The sequence below is a fragment of the Scyliorhinus torazame genome, chromosome 14 (assembly GCF_047496885.1).
Source record: "Scyliorhinus torazame isolate Kashiwa2021f chromosome 14, sScyTor2.1, whole genome shotgun sequence".
NCBI classification, from domain to species: domain Eukaryota; kingdom Metazoa; phylum Chordata; class Chondrichthyes; order Carcharhiniformes; family Scyliorhinidae; genus Scyliorhinus; species Scyliorhinus torazame.
Genome location: NC_092720.1, coordinates 75,007,382 through 75,032,763, shown reverse-complemented (window position 1 = coordinate 75,032,763; position 25,382 = coordinate 75,007,382). Strand labels below are relative to the sequence as shown.

At 45.6% G+C, this 25,382-nt stretch overlaps 1 protein-coding gene across 2 annotated transcripts in view; it reads left to right on the top strand.

The window, feature by feature from the left end:
• Positions 1-25,382, top strand: part of LOC140389822 (uncharacterized) — a 344,727-nt gene that overhangs the window by 277,684 nt on the left and 41,661 nt on the right. The window contains exons 7-9 of one of the 2 annotated variants that reach the window (XM_072474369.1): positions 460-529; positions 3,763-3,866; positions 17,673-19,988. In XM_072474369.1, the coding sequence (XP_072330470.1) occupies positions 460-529; positions 3,763-3,866; positions 17,673-17,829 (331 nt within the window). In that variant the 3' untranslated portion in view covers positions 17,830-19,988. Of the gene's footprint in view, positions 1-459; positions 530-3,762; positions 3,867-17,672; positions 19,989-25,382 lie in introns of those variants that run through there. The other variant, XM_072474370.1, reaches the window with a different exon arrangement.

The window sequence follows — 25,382 nt, the reverse complement described above, 5'->3', positions numbered from 1 at the left end:
GGTGATGGCTAGCATGAGGGGACATAGCTTTAAATTGAGGGGAGATAGATATAGGACAGATGTCAGAGGTAGGTTCTTTACTCAGAGAGTAGTAATGGAGCGGAATGCCCTGTCTGCAACAGTAGTGGGCTCGCCAACATTAAGGGCATTTAAATGGTCATTGGATAAACATATGGATGATTATGGAATAGTGTAGATGGGCTTTAGATTGGTTTCACAGATCGGCGCAACATCGAGGGCCGGAGGGCCTGTACTGCGTTGTAATGTTCTATTGTTCTCAATAAGTCTCTTTTTCATCCTCCATTCCTTGATCTCAGGTTAATTTATACATTTGTAAAGTAATTTAGGTATCTTATGTTAAAGCTGCTATAAATAAGTTGTTCTTATGTGTGATATTATTTGCATTAGAAAATATATCTTTACTAGTCTAATGACAAATGTAATTGCTTTGCTCTGCAGTGTGACTCAAGGATTAGTTTGCCTGCTGGGATTTGGTATTATTTTTATGGTGGCTATGTCTAATCCAAAGGTAAGTTAGGCATGAAGAATTATATTAATGAAATTAATAAGTAAATCTTGTAAAATGTATGCCATAATAGTGCATCAATTCAACCCTACGGTTCCAGCAGTTTCTGGGAGAATAAAATTCCACTGTCTTTGATCTGCCTAAACTTTAGGTCTGATTCAATCTGACAGGGTGGCACGGTAGCACAGTGGTTAGCACTGATGCCTCATAGCTCCAGGGTGCCAGGTTCAATTCTCGGCTTGGGTCACTGTGCGGAGTCTGCACGTTCTCCCTGTGTCTGCGTGGGTTTCCTCCGGGTGCTCCGGTTTCCTCCCACAGTCCAAAGATATGCAGGTTAGGTGGATTGGCCATGCTAAATTGGTGTCCAAAAAGGTTGGATGGGGTTGCTGAGTTGCGTGGATGGGGTGGAGGTGTGGTCTTGAGTGGAGTGCTCTTTCCAGGGGCCGGTGCTGACTCGATGGGCCGGATGGCCTCCTTGTAAATTCTATGAATTGTATGAAGTCCGGGTAAGTAACCCAATTTAAATACACTGACAGACAACATTCCAGTAGGGGCACATTTTGGGTGCCTCCAATCGGTGAGAGACCTGGGACGAGATTCTCCAACCCCCCGCAGGGTTGGAGAATCGCCAGGGGCTGGCGTGAATCCCGCCCCCGCCGGTAGCCGAAGTCTCCGGCACCGGATATTCGGCAGGGGCGGGAATCGCGCCGCACCGGTTGGCGGGCCCCCCGCGCGATTCTCCGGCCCGGATGGGCCAAAGTCCCGCCGCTAAAATGCCTGTCCTGCCGGCATAGATTAAACCGCCTACCTTACTGGCGGGACAAGGCGGCGCGGGCGGGCTCCGGGGTCCTGGGGGGGGCGCGCGGGGCGATCTGGCCCCGGGGGGGGGGGGGGGGGGGTGCCCCCACGGTGGCCTGGCCCGCGATCGGGGCCCACCGATCCGCGGGCAGGCCTGTGCCGTGGGGGCACTCTTTCCCTTCCGCCTCCGCCACGGTCTCCACCATGGTGGAGGCAGAAGAGACTCCCTCCAATGCGCATGCGCGGGAATGCCGTCAGCGGCCGCTAACGCTCCCGCGCGTGCGCTGCCCGGAGATGTCATTTCCGCGCCAGCTGGCGGGGCACCAAAGGCCTTTTCCGCCAGCTGGCGGGGCGGAAATTCGTCCGGCGCCGACCTAGCCCCTTAAGGTTGGGGCTCGGCCCCCAAAGATGCGGAGCATTCCGCACCTTTGGGGCGGCGCGATGCCCGACTGAATTGCGCCGTTTTGGGCGTCAGTCGGCGGACACCCTGCCGTTTCCAGAGAATTTTGCCCCTGGAATCTAATTGTTAACTAACAACATTGGTGGGCGCAAAGTGGGGGATTGTGCTCTACGGCGCAGTCAACTCCCCACCCACCTTGGAACCACTCATTTATTCATCAGGTCAGAAAATTAAATAAAACTTTTGTCCTCCTTGGGGATTCAGGCCAGGATGCATCACTAAAGCAAGCAATTTAAATTCGGGGGAGGGGAGAAAAAGGGTATAAACATATTTCAGAACCTAATGAAGTAATTAGACAATGACCACATCCAGAAGAGTGACCAAAAGTGGATTTTATAATCACGCACGCTGAATTGAATTATCAAGAGGTGGAGCACCGAACACTTCCCAGGGCCAAACTGCCCAAGGGAGACAAAGTGCTTCCTGATAGAAAATAAAATAGTTAACAAATAGCACACTTCTATATTGGTGACCCACCAATTAGCACCAGCTGTAAACCACTGACAGCCAATCACATCAAATCATTCTCACAGCCCGCTAACCAGAAACCTTATACTTCACTTTTAAATTTTCAGAGAGCAAAATAAATGATTATTGGATTCAGACATAAGCCAAAATATCAATACAACCAACCTTTAAAAAAGTTTGATATTCTAGAAATATAAGATTAGCTTTTCAGCTACTGCTGTTCAGCAGTAATTATGAAGTCAGTGTGTCATTAAAAACCCAGTTACGCATTGTTTAACAAGCTGCAACTTTTTCAAAGGTTTTTACAGCGTTGCTAATCACGGAAGAGCTTCAATTCATCAATTTATTTGATTGCACCCCCTGGGAAAACGTAGAAAGTATAGAATCACTGACAGCAACTTCTGGATTTCTATGTCATTTCGTGCATGTAAACACTCCAAAAGGTTGGATTCACTTTCAGTCGGGCAACACACTGAGATGAGGAGAAATTACTTCACTCGAAAGGTTGTGAATCTTTGGAATTATCTATTCCACAGGGTTGTGGCAATTTACTTTAGCACACAAAGTATATTCAAGTTTACCTTTTGTACAATATTTGCTTTAGTTTTTGAAAGTGAGATTTTTGGCATTTAAAATTTATAGAGATGGGAATGGAATGTAACATGTCTCCAATGAGCTTACGTATAACCACATATATATTGAATTCCTACAGGGCAGAAGGAGGCCATTTGGCCATCAAATCTTCACCGACCCATGGAAGAGCACCCTAACGCGCCCCACATCCCATCCCCGTAACCTCACCTAACCTTTGGACACCAATGGCCAATTTAGCATGACCAATCCACCTGGCACGGTAGCATAGTGCTTAGCACTGTCGCTTCACAGCGCTAGGGTCCCAGGTTCGATTCCTGGCTTGGGTCACTGTCCGTGAGGAGACTGCACATTCTCCCCATGTCTACGTGGGTTTCCTCTGGGTGCTCCGGTTTCCCCCCACAAGCCCCAAAAGACATGCTTGTGAGGTGAACTGGGCATTCACTCAGTGCACCCGAACCGTCAGCAGAGTGTGGCGACTATGGGATTTTCTCAGTAACTTCATTGCAGTGTTAATGTAAACCTACTAATAAAAATTATTATAACCTGCACATTTTTGGGCTGTGGGAGGAAACCCACGCAGACACGGGGAGAATGTGCAAACTCCACACAGTCACCGAAGGCCAGAATTGAACCTGGGTCCCTGGAACTATGAGGCAGCGGTGCTAACCACTGTGCCACCAAACACTTTTACTAATCAAGTATATCAAATACTTGGTCAAAGAGGCAAAGAATTGTTTCTCATTTCACAATCAGAACTTCACTTAACCCCTCGCTAATGAAGATTGTCACATTAGTGCAAAATCCTCCTTCTCCATCACAAGCAAAGCTCAAAATATAATTCCTCTCCTTGGACTTAAAATGTAGAATAATTTTGGCTTTGCATTTTATATTTCATTATTGCTGTTGTTTTCTGCAGGGATTTGTTATTGTACTTGATAAAGTCACCTCGTTTGCTTTAAATCTTGAAGCTGGTCTATTTGTTTTCCTGATGCTGAGGAAAGCTCGATCAGAGCCTTATAAGTAAGTCTGCATTCTAATTGTTTCTATCAATCAAAGTATTGTTCAAAGGGAGGGAAATGAAGTTAACTTTAGTGAATTTCAAAGATGGAGTAGTTCATTGGGGTTTTAAAAATTCCCTTTTTAAGATTTATATGAAAGGGTTACACTTTGTTGGATTTTGTTTGGGCGAGTTGACTCAGTTCAATGATAGACAAGGAAATGCAGATGTTACATCCTTAGAATTTCAAAGAGGTTTTAATGAAATCCTCCCTTGGCATTTAATAACCAGAGTTATGGAATGGGGAATAGAGCACAAGAACATTGGTACAAAAACAGGAAATTGATAAACTGTGAAGGCATTGGCATTTCTCAGCACATTTGTTGCATAAACCCAATGCTTGATAACTCCAGTATGATGTGTTTATTCAATTCATGGGATCAACCAGATTTAACACACTCGTTACTTACTACAATAGGCCATAATCTTCCGATCAGGGTTAGAAACCTTATTTCCGACCCTTCGTCAAAAAAAGCTACCCACTTACCTTCCTCCCATTTTTATAGTCAGAGTCGTACAGATCTACAGCACAGAAAAGGCCCTTCAGCCCATCTTGTCGTCACCAGTCAAAAATAATCACCTCACCATTCTAATCCCATTTTCCAGCACTTGGCCCATAGCCTTGTATGCCTTGGCATCGCAAGTGAATATCTAAATACTTCTTCAATATTATGAGGATCTCTGCCTCCACCACCCTTTCAGGCAGTGAGTTCCAGACTCCGACCACCCTCTAGGTGAAAAAGTTTTTCCTCACATCCCCTCTAAACCTTCTGCCCCTCACCTTAAATCATTGATCCCTCCACCAAGGGGTAAGTTTCACCTGTTTATTCTATCTATGCCTCTCGTATTTCTAAGAAATCATGTCCCCCTCAGTCTCCTCTCCTCCAAGGAAAACACCCCCAGTCTATCTTCATAGCTAAAACTGTCCAGCCGACAACATTGTGCGAAATCTCCTCTGCACCCTTTCCAGTGTTATGACATCCCTTCTATAATATGGATTCCAGAGCTGCACACAATACCCTAGCTGCACCAAGGTCCCTCTGATCCTTGTTGCTTACCAGGATCCTGACATTTATTATGCATTCCCTTGCCTCGTTTGTCCTGCCCAAGTGCATCACCTCACACTTATCCGGGTGAATTCCAGTTGCCACTGATCAGCCTGTCTGACCAGCCCATCTATATCTTCCTGTAATCGAAGGCTGTTCTCCACACTATTTGCTGTCACTGGTTGAGGGAGGGATAGGATTGGCAGCCTTCAACATTGCACTACCACATCCCCAGTGCTTCCGCACCCAAAGATTATCCGATCATTTTCTGATCAGTTTATTTGCAAATACAATTCTCTTTTATGTTGGAGTGCGAAAGGAAATGAGGGTGGTCTTAAGTGAGGCATTCAGTTACTCATGGTAGTTTATGTTGACTCCTGAGAATTGGAGGGAGAATTTTGGTTTTGTGAAGGGGAGGTCATACATCACTAACTTGATTGAGTTTTTTGAGGAGGTGACAAAGATGATTGATTCAGTAAAGCCTTTGACAAGGTACCTCGTGGCAGTCTGGTACAAAAGGTGAAGTCACACGGGATCAGAGGTGAGGTGGAAAGATGGATACAGAACTGGCTCGGTCTCAAAAGGCAAAAGGTAACAGTACAAGGGTGTTTTTCTGAATGGCAGGTTGTGACTAGTGGGGTTCCTCAGGGATCTGTGCTGGGGCCTCTGTTGTTTGTAGTGTACATTAACAATTTGTAGGAAAATGTAGCCGGTCTGATTAATAAGTTTGCGGATGACACAAGGTTAGTGGAGTGGCAGATAGTGTTGAGGATTGTCAGAGGATACATACAGCAGGACATAGGTTGGAAACTTGGGCAGAGAAATGGCAAATGGAGTTTAAATCCAATAAAATGTGAGGTAATGCATTTTTGTAGATCTAACATAGAGGGGCAATATACCGTAAATGGCAAAACCCTTAGGAATATCGAAAGTCAGAGAGATCTGGGCTCGCAGGTCCACAGATCTTTGAAAGTGGCAACACAAGTGGACAAGGTAGTCAAGAAAGCATACGGAATGCTTGCCTTCATTGGACGGGGCATCGAGTATAAAAACTGGCAAGTCATGCTGCAGTTGTACAGAACCTTAGTAAGGCCGCAATTAGAATATTGCGCACAATTCTGGTTGCCACACTACCAGAAGGATGTGGAGGCTTTGGGGAGGGTGCAGAGGAGGTTTACCAGTATGTTGCCTGTTCTGGAGTATGTTAGCTATGCGGAGAGGCTGAACAGACTCGGACTGTTTTCATTAGAACGACGGAGGTTGAGGGGTGACCTGATAGAGGTCTACAAGATTCTGAGGGGCATGGATAGAGTGGATGGGCAGGCACTCTTTTCCAGGGTGGAGGGGTCAGTCACCAGGGACCATAGGTTTAAGGTCCGTGGGGCAACGTTTAGAGGAGATGTGTGAGGCACGTTTTTTTTACATAGAGGGTGGTGAGTACCTGGAATGCGTTGCCAGGGAAGGTTGTGGAAGCAGATACATTAACGGCGTTCAAAAGGCATCTCGACAAATACATGGAAAGGATGGGTATAGAGGATACGGCACTAGGAAGTGCTGAGGGTTTAGACCAAGGGTGGTACCATGACCGGTACAGGCTTGGAGGGCCGAAGGGCCTGTTCCGGTTCTGTATTGTTCTTTGTTCTTGATTATCGTCCCGGTATCCAAGAATCTTCTGAGAGCAGTGCACCTATTGTCAATATTTCACTTTAGAAAGCACAATTCATTCCTGGCTAGCTTGACTATGTTTTGCTGAGGAAATGACAATCAATGAATAGAGGGAGCCCAATGGACATTCATCTACATTTTTTTCGAGAGTACTAGACAGCGTTCTACATGGTTGGCTATTAGAAAATGATGGCTGTATTATCAAGAAAATTATGGAATAAATTAAGGGCTGGATGAAATTCTGTAACAAATAATGATTATTATGGGATCAAATTAACTATCTGTGGTGGGTCTTCATCATTAATTAATAAGGTAAGAAAAATCAATTAGATGTTCAGATGCGATAAAAATTCATGCACAGATTGGAAATACGATGATTGTAAGTTGCAGGTTCAATTAGATAAGATGTGAATCTTAAAACTTTACAGCATGGAAGGAGGCCATTCAGTTCATTATGGCTGTGTTGGCTCTTTGAAAGAACTAACCATTTAGTCGACTCCCTTGCCCTTTCACCATTGCGTTCAAATTTCTTCCCCTTCAAGTATTTATTCAATTTCTTCTGAAACATACAATTGAAACTGCTTCCACCAGTCACTGCGTTCCAGATCATAATAAAACAAAGCATTAAAAAATTCTCTTATCTTAGGGTCTTTTGCCATTCACTTTAAATCTGGATCCTCCAGTTACTGACGCTCCTGTGAGGAAAGAGTCTCTCCTTATTTATTCTATCAAATATCATTCAGCATTTTGAATGCCTCTATCAAATCTCCCCTTAACCTTTTCTGCTCCAAGGAAAACAATTCCAGTTTCTCTTTTCTCACCACATCCCTTGTCCCATTCCAGTAAATCTCCTCTCCATCCTCACCTAGTCTTTGACATCATTCCCAAGTGTGGTGTCCACAAGTGAATTCAGCTAAAGCCTAACCAGTAATTTACAACAGTTTAGTGTACCTTGTTTTGTTTAAACTCTAGAAATGCATAAAGCTGCGGAATCTATATGATTTTTTGAAGCATCTTTATCAAGTTGTCCTGCCACCATGAAAATTTCCTTACATACATCACCAAGGGCGAGATTGTCCGTTTCTGAGACTAAGTGTTGACGCCAACGGAGAATCCGTGGACTTGCACGACAGAATCGGTACTGCACTTGCACTGATTCTGCAACTATTGAGGGGCTAGCACCAGTGCCGTGTGGAACAATTGACAGCACGGTAGCACAGTGGTTAGCATTGTTGCTTCACAGATCTAGGGTCCCAGGTTCAATTCCCGGCTTGGGTCGCTGTCTGTTATCCCCGTGTCGACATGGGTTTCCTCTGGCTGTTCCGGTTTCCTCCCACAGTCCAAAGATGTGCAGGTTAGGTGGATTGGCCGTGCTAAATTGCCCTTAAGTGTCCAAAAAGGTTTGTTGGGGTTATTGGGTTACGGGGATAGGGTGGAGGCGTGGGCTTAAGTAGGGTGTTTTTTCCAAGGGCCGGTGCAGACTTGATGCGCCGAATGAAAAACGGTGCGGGATTCGGCGGGTCCGTGATTGAAGGCTGACAAGCTGTAGCCATACATACGCATTACATTCCCCACACAAATTTATCCCAGTCACAAAGATGGCACTGGATGTGTGATGATGGGTCGTCTGGGACCAGAGGACACTGAGGGGGTTGCCCTGGGGGGGGCACCTATACGACCTGTGGCACCAGGTTCAAAGTGGGCTGTTAGCAGTGTGCGCAGCTGCATGGGTGCCTTGCAGGCTGCGGCAATGGTGCTCCGTATCTGTGCATCCCGACCCCACAGCCCACCTCCTGGCCACCCCTCACTACTCCCCCAGCCCTGGCAGAAGCCCCTCCCCAGCCAGCGGCACAACTGTCAGCAAACTATGGCGATGTTGGACACCTTCCGTGTACTCCCTCTCTCTCCCTCAGCATCTGCAACGCCGGTTTCCCGATTTTTAAGAGCACAAGTGAACCACGCCATCGGGAACTCGGCCCATCAGAGGCGGGGAATCGCGGAGGCCCTGGAGAGTACCGGGTCGGGCCCGCTAATGATATGCAAACGGTGTGTACTGTACATGCAGAGTGAAACGCATTGATGCCATTTTCGAGGTGACGGAGGATCGCGGTTTGATGTCAAATCGGCGCCTGCTGCGTTGGTGTCCGAAGCTATTCTCCGCCCAATCAAATTTCCTGATTTTGCCGTTGCTAACGGAGAATCCTGCCCTGGTCGCTCTCTTCCTGCACCTCCTTTAAGGTTGTACCAATTTGTGAATTGGGCTCTTGTGGATACCCATTAAAGTGGAGAGATAATATGTAATGCCCATGAGGCAAGACCACTTGGGGCATGTCACATCCATCCATGACTGCGATTGGAAAGTAGAAAAAGGGTTTGCAGTGTCGTTGACTGTTCACTGAAGACTCACAAGCAATTTGCGACCTTTTGCTGGTTTAGGGAAAACAAGTAAGGTTCTTGGAAATATTTCTTATTTAATGAAGTACAAAACTAAAAGCAAGATACTTGCTTGAGTTGCTAAAGTCCAATATTAATACAAGACATGTCAAGGAAGAAATAGGTTTGGATGGGTCAATGCAAGACTGAGGGTATTGTACCTTAATGCATGCAGTCTACGGAACAAGGTAAATGAGCTTGTTGCGCACATTGAAATTGGCCGGTATGATGTTGTGGGCATCACAGAGACCTGACTGCAAGGGGATCAGGGCTGGGATCTAAATACACAAGGATATGTGTCCTATCGAAAGGACAGACAGATGGGCAAAGGGTGCGGGGTTGCATTATTAGTAAGGAATGAAGTTAAACTGACAGCAAGGAGCGATATAGGATCAGAAGGCATAGAATCTCTGTGGGTAGAGTTGAGGAATCGCAGAGGTAAAAAGACCATGATGGGAGTTATGTACAGGCCCCCTAGCAGCAGTCAGGATGTGGGGCAGAAAGCAAATCAGGAGATAGAGAAAGCATGTAAAAAAGACAATATCACAATAACCATGGGGACGTCAATATGCAGGTGGACTGGGAAAATCAGGATGGTAGTAGATCCCAAGAAAAGGAATTTGTGGAATGTCTAAGAGATGGTATTTTGGAGCAGCTTGTGGTAGAGTCCATTAGGGAACAGGCAATTCTGGATTTGGTGATGTGTAATGAGGCAGACTTGATTGGGGATCTTAAGGTGAGAGGAGCAGTGGCCACAATACGAAATGATTTACCTTGCAGTTTGAGAGGGAGAAGCTGGAATCAGGTGTAACAGTATTACAATTAAATAAAGGTAACTACAAAGACATGAGGGAGGAGCTGGTTAGAGTTGATTGGAAAAGGAGCCTAGCAGGGAAGATAATGGAACAGGAATGGCAGGGGTTTTCGGGAGACACAGCAGAAATTCATCCCAAGGAGGAGGAAACATGCTAAGGGGAGGACAAGACATCCATGGCTGATCAGAGAAGTCAAGGAGAGCATAAAAGCAAAAGCATACAAAGTGGTGAGGATCAGTGAGAAGCCAGAGAATTGGGAAGCCTTTAAAAGCGAGCAGAGGACAACTAAAAAAGCAATAAGGGGAGAGAAGATGAAATATGAGTGCAAGCTAGCTAGTAATATAAAAGAAGAAAGGAAGACTTATTTTCAATATATAAAAGGTAAGAGAGAGGCAAAAATAGACATTGGACCACTGTAAAACGTGGCTGGAGAAGTAATAATAGGAAACAAAGAAATGGCAGACAAACTGAATAGTTACTTTGCATCAGTGGAAGAAACTAGTGGGATGCCAGAGCTGCAGGAGAATCAGGGGGCAGAGGTGAGTGCAGTGGCCATCACTAAGGAGAAGGTTCTGGGGAAACGGAAAGGTCTGAAGGTGGATAAGTCACCTGGATAGGATGGAATACACCCCAGGGTTCTAAAAGAGATAGCTGAGGAGATTGTGGAGGCATTGGTGGTGATCTTTCAGGAATCATTGGAGTTAAGAAGGGTCCCAGAGGACTGGAAAGTGGCTAATGTAACACCACTGTTTAAGAAGGAAGGGAGGCAGAAGACGGGAAATTATAGGCCGGTTAGCCTGACTTCGGTCATTGGTAACATTTTGGAGTCCGTTGTTAAAGATGAGATCGCGAAGTACTTGGAAGTGCATGATAAAATAGGACTGAGTCAGCACGGCTTTGTCAAAGGGAGGTCATGTCTGACAAATCTGTTAGAGTTCTTTGAGGAGGTAACAAGTATGTTAGACAAAGGAGAACCAGTGGACGTGATTTATTTAGATTTCCAGAAGGCCTTTGATAAGGTGCCGGATAGGAGATTGTTAAATAAGTTAGGAGCCCATGGTGTTAAGCATAAGGCAGAGATTGGGGATAAAGGGGTCTTTTTCAGGATGACAGCCGGTAACTAGTGGTGTGCCTCAGGGGTCTGTGCTGGGACCACAACCTATCACAATATACATTAATGATCCGGAAGAAGGAACTGAAGGCACTGTTGCTAAGTTTGCAGATGCTACAAAGATCTGTAGAGGGCCAGGTAGTATTGAGGAAGCAAGGGGGCTGCAGAAGGATTTAGACAGGCTAGGAGAGTGGGCAATGAAGTGGCAGATGAAATACAATGTGGAAAAGTGTGAGCTTATGCACTTTGGGAGGAGGAAAGACTATTTTCTAAATGGGGAAATGCTTAGGAAATCAGAAGCACAAAGGGGACTTGGGAGCCCTTGTACATGATTCTCTTAAGGTTAACGTGCAGGTTCAGTCGGCAGTTAAGAAGGCAAATGCAATGTTAGCATTCATGTCGAGGGCTAGAATACAAGACCAGGGATGTACTTCTGAGGCTGTACAAAGCTCTGGCCAAACCCCATTTGGAATATTGTGAGCAGTTTTGGGCCATGTCTCTAAGGAAGGATGTGCTGGCCTTGAAAAGGGTCCAGAGGAGGTTCACAAGAATGATCCCTGGAATGAAGAACTTGTTGTATGAAGAACGGTTGAGGACTCTGGGTCTGTACTCGTCGGAGTTTAGAAGAGTGAGGGGGGATCTTTTGAAACTTATGGGATACTGCGAGGCCTGGATAGAGTGGACGTGGAGAGGATGTTTCCACTTTTGATTTGATTTATTATTGTATTGTTTCTTGCATGCTATGCAGACAACGCATACTGTACATACGGAATGTAATGTTACAGTCATAGCTAGGGTGTAGAGAAAAGATCAACTTCATACGAGGTAGGTCCATTCGAAAGTCTGATGGCAGCAGGGAAGAAGCGGTTCCTGAGTCGGTTGGTACGTGACCTCAAACTTTTGCATCTTTTTCCTGGCGGAAGAAGGTGGAAGAGAGTATGACCGGGGTGCATGGGGTCCTTAATTATGCTGGATTGTAGACAGAGTCAATGGATGGGAGGCTGGTTTGCATGATGGACTGGGCTACATTCACGACCTTTTGTAGTTTCCTGCGGTCTTGGGCAGAGCAGGAACCATACCAAGCTGTGATACAACCAGAAAGAATACTTTCTATGGTGCGTGTGTAAAAGTTGTAGGAAATTTCACTTGGAGGACAACTAGAACCAGAGGACACAATCTCAGACTAAAGGGACGATCCTTCAAAACAGAGGTGAGGAGGAATTTCTTCAGCCGGAGGGTGGTGAATCTGTGGAACTCTTTGCCGCAGAAGGCTGTGGAGGCCAAATCACTGAGTGCCTTTAAGACAGAGATAGATAGGTTCTTGATTAATAAGGGGATCAGGGGTTATGGGGAGAAGGCAGGAGAATGGGGATGAGAAAATTATCAGCCATGATTGAATGGCGGAGCAGGCTCGATGGGCTTCGTGGCCTACATCTGCTTCTATGTCTTCTGGTCTTCGGGATTGAACTTGGCCCTTATATTGCAGGAGAATAAATATGGATGTTTTGGAATGGGAATGAAGTGGGGCATTTGAGCATTGAGCTGCAGGGAGGTCAGCTTCATATTTAGTATTCACCTGCATTGTATATCCCCAGTGTAGAGATCACACTACTAATAGCTAACAGAGAGCATAGTAGAGTGCAAAGAGTACATGATGGAATTACTATTTGACATTAGGAGACTGGAAACTTTAACAGTGGTGCAGGAAGTGGCAATTTGTCATGCATTTCATCTGCTACAGTTACATTAGAATGTGCTAGGAAGACAGTACACCTGTGGTGATGGGAGACTGAATGAGAATATTGCAGCAGTTCTGCTTCCTCTGAATAACAGGGAGTGAAAATGATATGCTGGGTAGAGTTATAGTTTTGCTGATGGCAGATAATCAGATGGATGCAAAGGCAAGTGTGATGAAAGGTGAAGCCAAGAAAGGAGAGTACTGTAAGAAAAACTTACATTTATATCATGAGTAACATTACATTCTGTAGTCTCTCCTTCCTTCCCTATGTACGGTATGCGTTGTCTGCTATCATGCAAGAAACAATACTTTTCACTATAATACATGCGACAATAATAAATTAAATTAAATAAAATCAGCTGGAGTCTCCACTTCGCGATGCTGGAAGCGAGAATGCGATTGGAAGGGGAATCACGAAATTGAAAAAAAATCAGGTTTGCGCCCAGCACCGATTCCGACGCCATGGTCGCCCCTCGTTGGTGGCAACATCAAAGTTTGCGCACCATGCAAGTTGGTCCATGCAAAACTGTAATTTTTTAAAAAAAAATTAGTGTACCCAGTTTTGTTTTAGAATTAAGGGCCAATTCACCTACCCTGCATATCTCTTTTGGTTTGTGGGGGTGAGACTAACGCAGATATGGAGAGAATGTGCAAACTCCACACAGACAGTGGTCCGGGGACGGGATCGAACCCGGGTCCTTGGTGCTGTGAGGCAGCAGTGCTAACCGCAAAACTGTCATTTGCCTGTATTATTAGTGGGTTGGATACTTCATGCTCCACCTCCATGATTCTCTGCCCCTCTTAGGCAGAGGTCCCATGGGTGCGGTTTACTGTAGGTATTGATAAGTAGGGCATGGGTGCCATGGCTGTTCAGGGGGAGCAAAATTTAAGAGAACTCTTAAAATCTCTCCAAAATTGTCCTGCTTTCTGGGGGATGGCTGCCTTGGGGGGGGGGGGGGGGGGGTAGTAGATGGGAATGGCATGGTGTCAAGTCTGTGGTGCCCTCCTCAGGGTCGGGATGGCCACGCTCAGACCGCCATTGCTGCAATATTTGTTTTAAACGCGCCACTTTGATGCTACTGGCAGTTCACACTGCTGACTGCTCACTGTGTCCTATAATTGTATAGAGAGCCTCTGGTCATTTGTAAGCCCACCCAGGCTGCCCCTCTGGAAACCCTCAGACCCCAGCTGACCCAACAGTGGGATGGCTGTGGCCAAGCTCTATTAGTGGCACACTAGGTGCTGCCACTCCTCAGTGCACTCATCAGAAGTGCAGCCCCATTGCAGAGGAGGAGCAGAGCTCACCCCAAAGGAGACAAACACTTTGGCATCCTCTCTAGCACACTGCTGCTCTCAGGCAAAGTGTCGCCAGTGACACTATCAGCTAGCCCACTCCGCAGGACCACCAGCTATGTCCAATGTCTGCCTGTCCACAGTGCCCCTGCTCCCATCCATTCTGCCCCGGCCAGGCTGTCATAACTAGTGTGTCATACCCAGGACCCACATCACATTGCAGCTAAGCCTCCAGCCGATGCCCACCTCCCTCACTCAACCTCATCTGTAGGATCTTCCCACACACAAACCTTCAAGCATGGAGGTGATTGGTGGCACACTGTAACCTTCTCCATTGCACAACAAGGTGCCACCCAGCTGGTGAGATAACACACTGCTCATCCGGTGCAGAAACCCAAAGTTGACCCCCGCCGGGGGGACAGGACAGGGGCCACAGAGCCTATCGCTGATATAGGTTGCTGCAGCCACCGTTACCCCAATCAACAGGGATGGGTGGTGAGGATAGAGGCTCCCCACATCACAGGTCTTGTGCCACTGATGGCAGTGTGGATGGGAACATATCGAGGGTGAAGGTGAGGGATCAGGGTGGGGTGGAGTTGTACTGGTGTAGCAGTACAACTCAGGATGAGGAGGAAAAGTGGCAGGCCTCATCAGAAGTGGAGGCGGCCTGCTGTGTGACACGCCTTCTGACCTGTAATGCCCTTGGCGGCCGTCCTCTGGAGCGCCGTGACCTGGATGGGCATGGCCAACTTTAGGGTGTCACAGAGACGTGCCACCCTGTACTGCCCCCGGCCCATGAGATGTGCCAGTGTCAGGTGGGGGGGATTTGGAAGGGCGGAGGTGGTCCAGCACCTCCCCTGTGGGAAGCACTGGCATGGGCCCCATCACTTCCTCCTCCCTCAGGATGCTCGATGGTCCTCATGCTACACCATAGGATGGTGAGGATGGAGTGAGGTTCAGTGGTGCCACCATCCTTTGCGCGGCCAGTCCTCGAGGCTTGCTCTCATATGAGCCATGGTCTCGATGCCCTCAGCCATGGGGCACTGAGACTGGGACATGTTCATGTTAGGATTGGCCTTGCTAAATTGCCCCTTGGTGTACAAGAGGTTAGTTGGAGTTATGGAGATAGTGTGGGCCTAGGTAGGGGGTGCTCTTTCAGAGGGCTGGTGCAAATTCGAAGGGCCGAATGGCCTCTTTCTGTACTGTAGGGATTTTATGTCCCTTCGAGTGAGAAATGTCCCTCATTGCCTCGGTCATGTCCCTCTGTGACTAGCTAAGGTTAGTCAGCCCCCAGTGTCCTCAGCCATGACCCTTTGTGACTGGGCCAAGCACTAAAGCATGGCAGTAATATCCATGTGGGCCTGGTACATGTCTGTCTGTGACTGGGCTCCCCTGTCCTGCCCCTCAGCCATTGACCGCACAGTGTGCCCCAAGGCTTGGTCATCTTGACCCATGGCCCTGACCGCTTGTCCCAGGTCTTCCACTTTGGATGCCACCCTTTCAGTATCGGCCTGGGTACCATGCATTGTCGGTACCATTTCCTGCACCTGAAGGCGCTGGACAGTTGCTGAGACCCCTCCTATAAACCCTAGCTCTGTGTCTGCATCTCTACTAATGATGGGATATTTTCCAAAAGTGCGACACCTGTCCGGACTACAGCTGTTCCTTGGCAGTGCAGTCCTGTGACTGCCTACTCCCTCGGGAGCCTCCACCTGATGTGCTGCACGATATGTGAAGTGCACACCAGAAGGTGACCCCGGAGTCTCTTCACTAAAATGGTGGAGGGTGCAGGTGAATTCAGTGCCAAGAAGTCGGCGTCTTCCCTGGACTGGTGCTACGGAGTATGCCAGGGATCTGGCTGGGGAGCAGCGACCCCAAACGGCCCTGCCTGGTCTGTTGGTGATTTTGCAAGACAAAAGACATGGTGAGATCTTAGGATGGAGTGGTCTGTGGGAGAGGGGTGACTCACTTGCTAAAGGGACATCAGGATTGCATTGGGCTCTCACGTGGTTGCTGCATGTCCACCTCCGTGTCAGCCACTGCCCTTTCCTTAGCCTTGTCCGCTAGTTCCATTGCCCTCTCCTTCGCAGGGGTTTGCCCATGCAGGTCAGGCATACCCCCTTCGCTCTTCTGGTGCTTTCGACTGTAATGGGCAAAGTTATCACAGGGGCACAGGACATGGTTAAATGCTGGGAGGCAAGTTCTACAGGGGTCTGTAGCTGGTGGCATGTGTGAAAGGCTCCTAGACAAAGAGGACAATACAAGGGTTGAGGTTTGGTGGAGGGTGGGAAGTAAAGGATATGCAGACAAGTGGGGTGTGGTTGGCCTCTCAAGAATTGGGAGTTGATGTGAGGAGTGAGGGATGGGAGTGATGCCAGTGGCACAGAGGTGGTGACTCACCCGAGTTGCCCTGAGGCAGCCAGTCATCTTTATTTGGGCACTGGGTCCCAGTCCTCCTGGTAAGGCTGGCAACACCGACTCAGTCACCTCCTCCCAGGCACGGTTTACTCAAGCTGGCTTTATCCTGGAGAATAGGGGTCCTCTCCTCCACTATGTCTAGCATCCTGTCCAACACAGTGCTGGCTCATTTGCATATCCTGACTCGCTTACCAAATAGCGCCTCCAACAGAAGCGCAAATCACACACTATTCAGTCCCGGTGGCAGCATAATCTCCCAAGCGGAGAATTCCAGCCCATATCTTTAATGTCATAAAATGTCCAAGGACAAACAAAATTTGACACTAAGTCCAGGGTAGATTTTAAGGAGTATCTTCAAGGAGAAAGGGTAGACAGATGGTGACGTTTTTGCAATGAATTCCAGAGCTTAGGCACTAGGCAGTGAGGTTTGGTCACCAATGGTTGAGCGATTAAAATTGGGGAGATGCAGAGAAGTAGAATTAGAGGAGCGCAGATATCCCAGTTGACAGGCCGAAGGAGGTTAAAGATGGGGAGGGGTGAGGCCACGGAGAAATTTGAAAACAAAGATGAGAAATTTAAAATCCAGGTATTGCTGGCTCAGGAGCTAGATTTGCTAAATGAATGGGACTGGTCCAAGTTAGGATATGGACAGCAGACTTGTTTACGTTTATATGGGATGAAGAGTAGTCGGAGAGCTGGATCATTGGCCATTTGACCCATTCTTGTCTTGTATTAGTATCAAGAGGTGCAGCATTTTTTTTGTTGATACTTTTAAGCAAGATTGCAGCTGGTTTGTTAAATAAATTCATTTGCAGTTGTTTCCAGCCCTAAAATGTAATTGTGATGAAGGGTTTGACCTTCAGAACATTAGCTAATTATTTCAGGAGCTAACAAGTCTGCTGTATGTAGAATCATAGAATTTTACGGCACATGTGCACCATTTTGTTTTTTATATTATTACTGGAAATCTTTTTGTCCCCAGTTGGGTATACTCATCATATAAATAGTCTGAGATCAATACTGTTAAAAGTTTTAGCCTATTTAAATTATTCATTTAAAACTGCAATCCAAAACATGGTAGCATAATTAGCACATTCAGGCAGGCTATCAAGAGTAGAGTTTGAAACTTTAGGGATTACAAATGTAAATGATTGCACTGTAAAATGACTTCAAGTTGCAGAACAGGTTCTTAGTGTGTATATTCTGCTAAATTATTCTGCAATATTGATCACATTATTTACTTTTTTTAGGCTTATTAAAGTACCTTTGCCCATGAGTTCAAGGATCTTTTTGTTACATTGGCTTCTCCCAGTTTATTTCCTATTTGCTGTGGGATATGACATCTATCAAACTTTAGCACATGGTTGGCATCATTCATATGCACGATCAGGTAATGGTACCGTGTGATAACGTGCAACACTTCGACCAATGCCCGATAAAGCAAGTTTTTCAACAACTCATTTTGGTTGCTACAGTTTTGAAGAAAAAAATGTTTAGGCTGGAATTTTATCACAGGTATATTTTCTCTAATTTTTATTGTTATTGTGAAAAGGTATGAAATAATTATGCACACCACTAGAGCGAAGCTTATGGCAATCAAAGATAAATGTGCATCTATGTAATCCTGTGCAGTTTCCATTTGATATTTATTATCTTCACTGTTCATTTTACAATTTATTGTAACCCAGAACTTGAGTTAATGACTAACTGTATTTTATTTTCTAGATTGTTATTGGCAAAGTCAGTTATTCTTTTTATTTGTGTAATTAATTTCCAGCCGTATTAGGGAAAATAGAAAGTGAGTTTTGTAGCAACCTCCGTCTGCTCCAGTAATTGTCAAAACAGACTCTGCTATGTTATTTATGTCAATCACGAGTATATACAAAAGTCCTAGGAAAGAAAATAACTTGAATTTATAATCCATGTTCGCATATGCATTCATTTAAATCACTGGATTGGAACCTATTGAGATACAGAAATCTTTAAAAGTGCAGGACAAGTTGATAAAACTGTGAAACAAAATGGCCTATGGGAGGCTCTGCTCTCCAAGTAGAGTACAAAACAAAGTGGCATCCTCAACCTGCACTAATCTTTGATGAGGCCATATTTGAATATTGTGTCCACTGCCACGTACTCTTTTGTCAGAAGGATGGTAGAGCCCTGCAGAGAAGATTTTCTACTGCGATACACAAACTGAAGTTAGAGTGCAGATGGTTGAGAAGTTCAAAAAATATGCTTTAGGAGGAGAAATGTTGGAAAGCATACGATTTTTATAAAATAAACTGGGAAACTATTAATTCCCATTGGTTTGTAACTAGAGGGCAAAGATCACCATCAAAAGTAGAGTGGTTAGATGATTTTTTTTTTGTCTCACATACACAGGGTTCTTGTTAGTACTGTACTAGGCAAGCCTGCCAGTGAAGTGGAGGCAGAATTCATTATAGCTTTTCAAAAGGAATGAATAAATATTTGAAAAATAATAATTTACAAATAGTGTGGGGACTTTGCTGGTTGGCAGCTTTTTCCGGGGAGCGAGCGCCGATGTGATGGCTAACTTGCTGTTTCAACATGCTGCCTTTAATAAACTGAAAGGATCAATAGGAATTTCATCCATAGGCACCTTGCGTCACAATTTACTTGGTTTGAAATACCGTAGTTGTGTAGCTTGTAATTGCAGTCCATCTTTTCTGTTAGATGTAAAGCTGGATCAGGAATGTTGATGTTTTGAAACAGTACACTCAGGAGATTTGTGAGAACTACTGATAACAAATAAAAATGTGACAAGATTTTCCAGTATATTCTTCAAGGTTGCTTCTTCCACTCATTGGCAGATTTCTATTTTATGCATCCTACGTAAAGTACAGATGAAATATTCCAATCGCTGCTGCTGCTGCACGGGACCAAGGTTCAATTCAACGTGCTCTCCATGTCTGCATGGGTTACCTCCCACAGTCCAAAGGAGGATTGGTCACACCAAATTGCCCCCTTAGTGTTCGAAGATGTGCAGGTTAGGTGAGGTCTAGGTAGGGTGCTCTTTCAGAGCGCTGGTGAAGACTTGATGGGCCTCATGGCCCTCTTTTGCACTGTCGGAATTCTAAGTTTCTGGTTTTTAAATAAAAATGATAAACAAGTGACAAGAAGAATAAATTATCATGCTCTCCAGGACAATCCAGGCAGGGCTGGCAACTCTCTCAATTGACAACATTTAGTTTCAACCTTGTGTTTTATACTCAGAATTTTAGTGCTCTCTTGTTGCACTTTACACAGGTTATGCATTAAAAAAATTACTACAGAAAAAGTAGTAAGCTGCAGGTACTGCTTATGAAACTGTTTTGCACCGAAGTATCATAATTAAAGAAGTCTGTGAGTTGAACATGATCTAAATTTGCACCATGGATCTAGAATTCAACTGTTATCCAATAAATTGTTAATGAACGTTGCTGAATGACTCTTTTCAAAATATGTATAATTGTCATTTGCTAATAATGAACATTGCTGAATGACTCGTATAATTGTCATTTTCTTGGTCACATATCAATGAAATAAATAAATTATTGATAAACCTTGCTGTGATTGGTAGAGCTTGCATTACTTTTACTAAACAATTTAGAAAAAGCACCAAGAATGGAATGTTTTTGTTTGTCTGAATTAATACGTGTAAACAGGATGTGCTTTTTATTTGAAAATCAAATATAAGTCTTATGAGGTCAAAACACAAAAACTTTGATTCAAACAATTGGGAGGTGCAGCATTTTCTCAAAGGACCATATTAGTGTTGAATAGCCTTTTGCATTCTTCAATCAATAGCTCACCCCTTTAACTACACTTGGGAAACTGATCAAGATATACTAGTGGTTACCAGTCTTTACAAGGCTAACTAGATACACAGTCTGGCAGCAATCGTCTGGGGAAAAAAAAGTATGCCACAATACTTTGCGTAATACCAGGAAGCGGCATTGTACCTCAAGATGTTCTACAATACATTAATAAATAAAGACATCAAATGGGGATACAACAATAACAATTTTACCTCACTTTTTAAAGAGACAGACGTTCAATATCCCATTCACCTTAATATGGATTTTTGACTGGAGTACACATTCTTGCTAAAATCAAGACTAGTGCTCCCAGCATCTTAAATAGCTGTGTGAAGTATTATAGAACTAAAAAAATGATAAAAGGCAGATTGGTTTCCTCGAGTCCCAAGATGCTTTATAATCTTGAATTGTTCAATCTATTCTCTCGAGTATGAAATCAAGCTTGCTCTTTTCTGATCCAGAGCATTCAATTCCAGCGCTCCAGGAAAAACTGATGAAACATCTGCGACAATGGTATCAACAAGATTCCTCAATAGTTTTTGGAATCATTAAGAGACCCTCAAGCTTCCGTGTTCTGGAAGGTCATGGTCCAAAAAAGCAGCTTCAAAGCAAGCTTATTCTATTAATACTCAAGAAAAAACAATGTTATTTCCTCCATCTTTGATATCCATTTCTCCAAAATGCCCCCACCCCCAGCAGCTTTTAGGAATACTATACAAGGTGGTAGTGGACTAATTTAGCTGCAGTCCTTCAAGAATGCATTAGTTGCATTTTTGGAAAGCAATGGAATATGGAAAATATTATCTCTGGATAATAACTGTTGGATCACCTGGAGTTTAGAGAATGCCTTAAGTAGCTACCCATCTGTTTGCCTCTTTGCACAGAGACACACGAGTAAAAGTGGATTCTATGTTATTCTCGAAGTCTGAATAAAGATTGTAGACTTCCAGTTAACACAAATACTTTATTCAGTGGGTTCGTTCTGTTTCCAGAGCTTAACTAGATATAATAGTCAAGAGGTATGACCAGTGAAGCTTACGTAAACTGCCTATGCTGAGCTGTCTCTGTCTACTGCTGCTCACTAACCCCGTGCTTCTGAAAGAGGCAGATCCTCCCTTGGGCTGGACCCTTTATACCCATCTCTGATGCCGACCTCTAGTGATGCTGTGGCTGTTACATCTGTGCTGTAGTGCCTGGTGTATGTACAGATGTACAGGTCACTACAGATTCTAGAGAATAAAGCATGCAGCCAGAATGCAAGAAGCAAACGCTCAAATTGAGTCCTTTAAGATGTAAACTTGGAAGAGTTCTCTCTCATGGTTCTTTTGAGATAATTCAAAGTTGGATTTCCAGGCACGGTTATGGCCAAGTCAAATCTTTTCAGGTGAAAACAACTAAGTCCCCCTACTGCCTGAATCAACTGGTTGTTAGGCAGGGTTCTTCTGGCTGGGGGAATGGCACTTTTTGTCCTGATGGTTTCCAGACCAATCTGCTTTCTCCCTAGTACTTGGGAGTACAAGATTTGTTATCGGAAGACAATTTCAATCACATCATCAATACTTCTGTGCACCCAGAACGGTCTGGAAATCTGAAGCCGTTGTGTAACAATTCACACCAACTCGTGATTAACTAGTTTCTGTGTCTCTCTTTTGTTAAGTATCGAGTTCAAAGACAATGGAGTCTACAAGTCCATTGACTTTGAGTTTTGGATAAGTCCACAAACAATAATTCCACAGGGGCTTTTCAACTTAGTATGTCCACTCAAAGGTGCCACTCCACCGACGGTCATTTCCACAAGAATGTTCAGACTCGAGATAATCCTTCGTCATCCCGAAAATTACAAAACCTCACCTGACTTTAGCAGCTATAATTGCAGCACAATCTCCGTTTTTTAACAACGTGAAAATAGCACAATTCCTGAAAGGACTCGGGCATTAATCAGTGAGCCCTAAACTTTCTCCCATAAAGGACTGCACGGTGGCGCAGCGGGTTAGCCCTGCTGCCTCACGGCGCCGAGGTCCCAGGTTCGATCCCGGCTCTGGGTCACTGTCCGTGTGGAGTTTGCACGTTCGCCCCGTATTTGCATGTGTTTCACAACCCAAAAGATGTGCAGGCTAGATGAATTGGCCACGCTAAATTGCTCCCTAATTGGAAAAAAATTAATTGGGCACTCTAAATTTATAAAAAATAAAACTTTCTCCCTTAATCCCCCTTTTCCAACAAAGAAATCTAGAGCCGAACCTCACTCGCACACAAGCCGGGGGAGTCAGCCTGCTGGCAACAGAGACAGGAGTAATCAGACATAAGCTGAGGTGCATCCTCACTGCAAGTAGTCATCACCCTCCTGCATTTTCTGATCAGCAGGCAAAAGGACTCCCCAGGCTCAGCAGCATGATTATTGGGGTTTCTGTTGAGATAGCAGAAGTGCATAGGAGCCCGATGCACTGCTCAATCACAGACTTTGCGGCATTGTGAGCTTTGTTGTAGCAGGCCTCTAACGTCTCAGGCCTCCACACTGCCATCATCAGCCAAGACCTCAGCAGGTATCCTTTGTACCCAACAAGCCATCCCTGCAGCCTGAATTGACCCTCAAATATTCCAGGGATATTCGATTGCCCAAGGATGTAGCTTTCATGCACACTCCCTGGAAACGTACACACACATGCATGAACCTCATCTGTTGGTCACACGTCAGCTGGACATTAATGGAGTGGAATCCCTTCCTGTTGATGAATGGGACTCCCTGGTGCCATGGGGTGCGTAGAACGACACGAGTGCAGTCGATTTCCCTCTGCACCAGCTATGGTGATGAACCCCGCAGCCCTCTCATCCTACAGGGCCTGGTCCAGGTCGAAATGGATGAAGTCCAATGCCCTCACATAGTGTATGAGTGACCTCAAGGATTCATTTATGGGCGGGTGGCTGCAAAATGTCGCACAGATCACCCGTGGAACCCTTGAACAAGCTCGTGGCGCAGAAGTTGAGGGCTACCATGACCTTCACTGCCAGAGGAGATGCCCCCTGCCTCCACATGGCACCAGGTTGGACAGAATGTAGAACATGCACCGCACTGTCTCCCTATCTCCTGCAGCACGTGTTGTCCAACAGCTCCTTCGAGGACACATGGGTCCTGTCTACTCTCAATTTCCTTCTTCGCCGTATTGCTCCTATTCAGCCGCTGCTGCCTCTGGCCCGGCAGCCCCCTGGTGCTGGATGTTATCCAGGTCCTGCCTCTCGTTGCTGCTGGAGTCTATGCTCCGCCATTGCTGGAATTAGCAGAATTGCCAGCTCCACTGGCTCCTTAGCTATCAATTAGCGATCAGGGGCTGTTTAGCACAAGGCTAAATCGCTGGCTTTGAAAGCAGACCAAGGCAGGCCAGCAGCACGGTTCAATTCCCGTAACAGCCTCCCTGAACAGGCGCCGGAATGTAGCGACTAGGGGCTTTTCACAGTAACTTCATTTGAAGCCTACTTGTGACAATAAGCGATTTTCATTTCATTTCATTAGTAAGCTGCAAGGAATTAAAGAGAGAGAGAGACACACACACAGTCAGGTTGCTGTTGCAGCTGCTTAACTTCAGTACCTCCTCCCACCCATTGTCTTGATGGTCCTGGAAGCAGCCAGTCCTGCACCATTTCTGGCAGCTACCATTCTCTCACATCTCCGGTGGCTTCCATTCCCACTGCTTGACTGGTCCGGGTCAATGCCCTTGCCTCTTCAGAGTCACCCCTGGCCTCCCGTCTGATTGTCCACTCCCTTAATCTCTCTATCACTGGAGGTTCTGACAGGAGATTTCAATGGTCACCAATCCCTCATAGGCAGAGTCAACTGGACAGTTCTGTCCACCTGGCGAGCTAATGAATCCTCAATGGTAGGTGCTGGGGTCCGGCACTTATGCAGACTTAGCCCCTCTCGATCCAGTGCATCCAAGCATTTATCCTCGAATCATAAGTTATCACCCCTCTCCTTGACTTCAAGAATGTGGGCAGTTGACATTGTTAAGAGTTAACTCATGAGTGCCAACTAGTTTGGCAAACATGAGTTTCAGGAATGTCAGAGGACATAATTACTGCCTGCATCAATGACAGGCAAGATTAATAGGCACCCTTCTTACTCAAGCTGTATCATCCCGAGATTTCATTGCTGTCAGGCCTTTACACTGAAGAATGTGGAGAGCCACTCCATTAATTTTTAATGATTGCCCCCTCCTCTCCAGGCTGGGCACTGTGTTGCCTTCTCTTTCAGGGTCTCATCCATCCAGCACCTTAGGCCTGCCACCTTGAGCCGCATCACACTCTCCTCCCTCACACGACCTCATGACCCCCACACGCACCCCGTACTCCATGCTACTAACAATTGACTAAGTCAGCACTCATTACACTTCATCCTTACAGGCGGTAGACTGACCGCGCTCTAAAAATGGTTCAATGACAAAGGCAACAGGCTTCAGGGCTGAAAGCACCCCCATCCATAGAACATTACAGCGCAGTACAGGCCCTTCAGCCCTCGATGTTGCGCCGACCTGTCAAAACCACTCTAAATCCCATTTACACTATTCTCTTATCGTCCATATGTCTATCCAATGACCATTTGAATACCCTTAGTGTTGGCGAGTCCACTACTGTTGCAGGCAGGGCATTCCACACCCTTACTACTCTCTGAGTAAAGAACCTACTTCTGACATCTGTCTTATATCTATCTCCCCTCAATTTAAAGCTATGTCCCCTCGTGCTAGACATCACCATCCGAGGAAAAAGGCTCTCACTGTCCACCCTATCCAATCCTCTGATCATCTTGTATGCCTCAATTAAGTCACCTCTTAACCTTCTTCTCTCTAACGAAAACAGCCTCATGTCCCTCAGCCTTTCCTCATAAGATCTTCCCTCCATACCAGGCAACATCCTGGTAAATCTCCTCTGCACCCTTTCCAATGCTTCCACATCCTTCCTATAATGCGGTGACCAGAATTGCACGCAATACTCTAAATGCGGCCGCACCAGAGTTTTGTACAACTGCAACATGACCTCATGGCTCCAAAACTCAATCCCTCTACCAATAAAAGCTAACACACCGTACGCCTTCTTAACAACCCTCTCAACCTGAGTGGCAACTTTCAGGGATCTATGTACATGGACACCGAG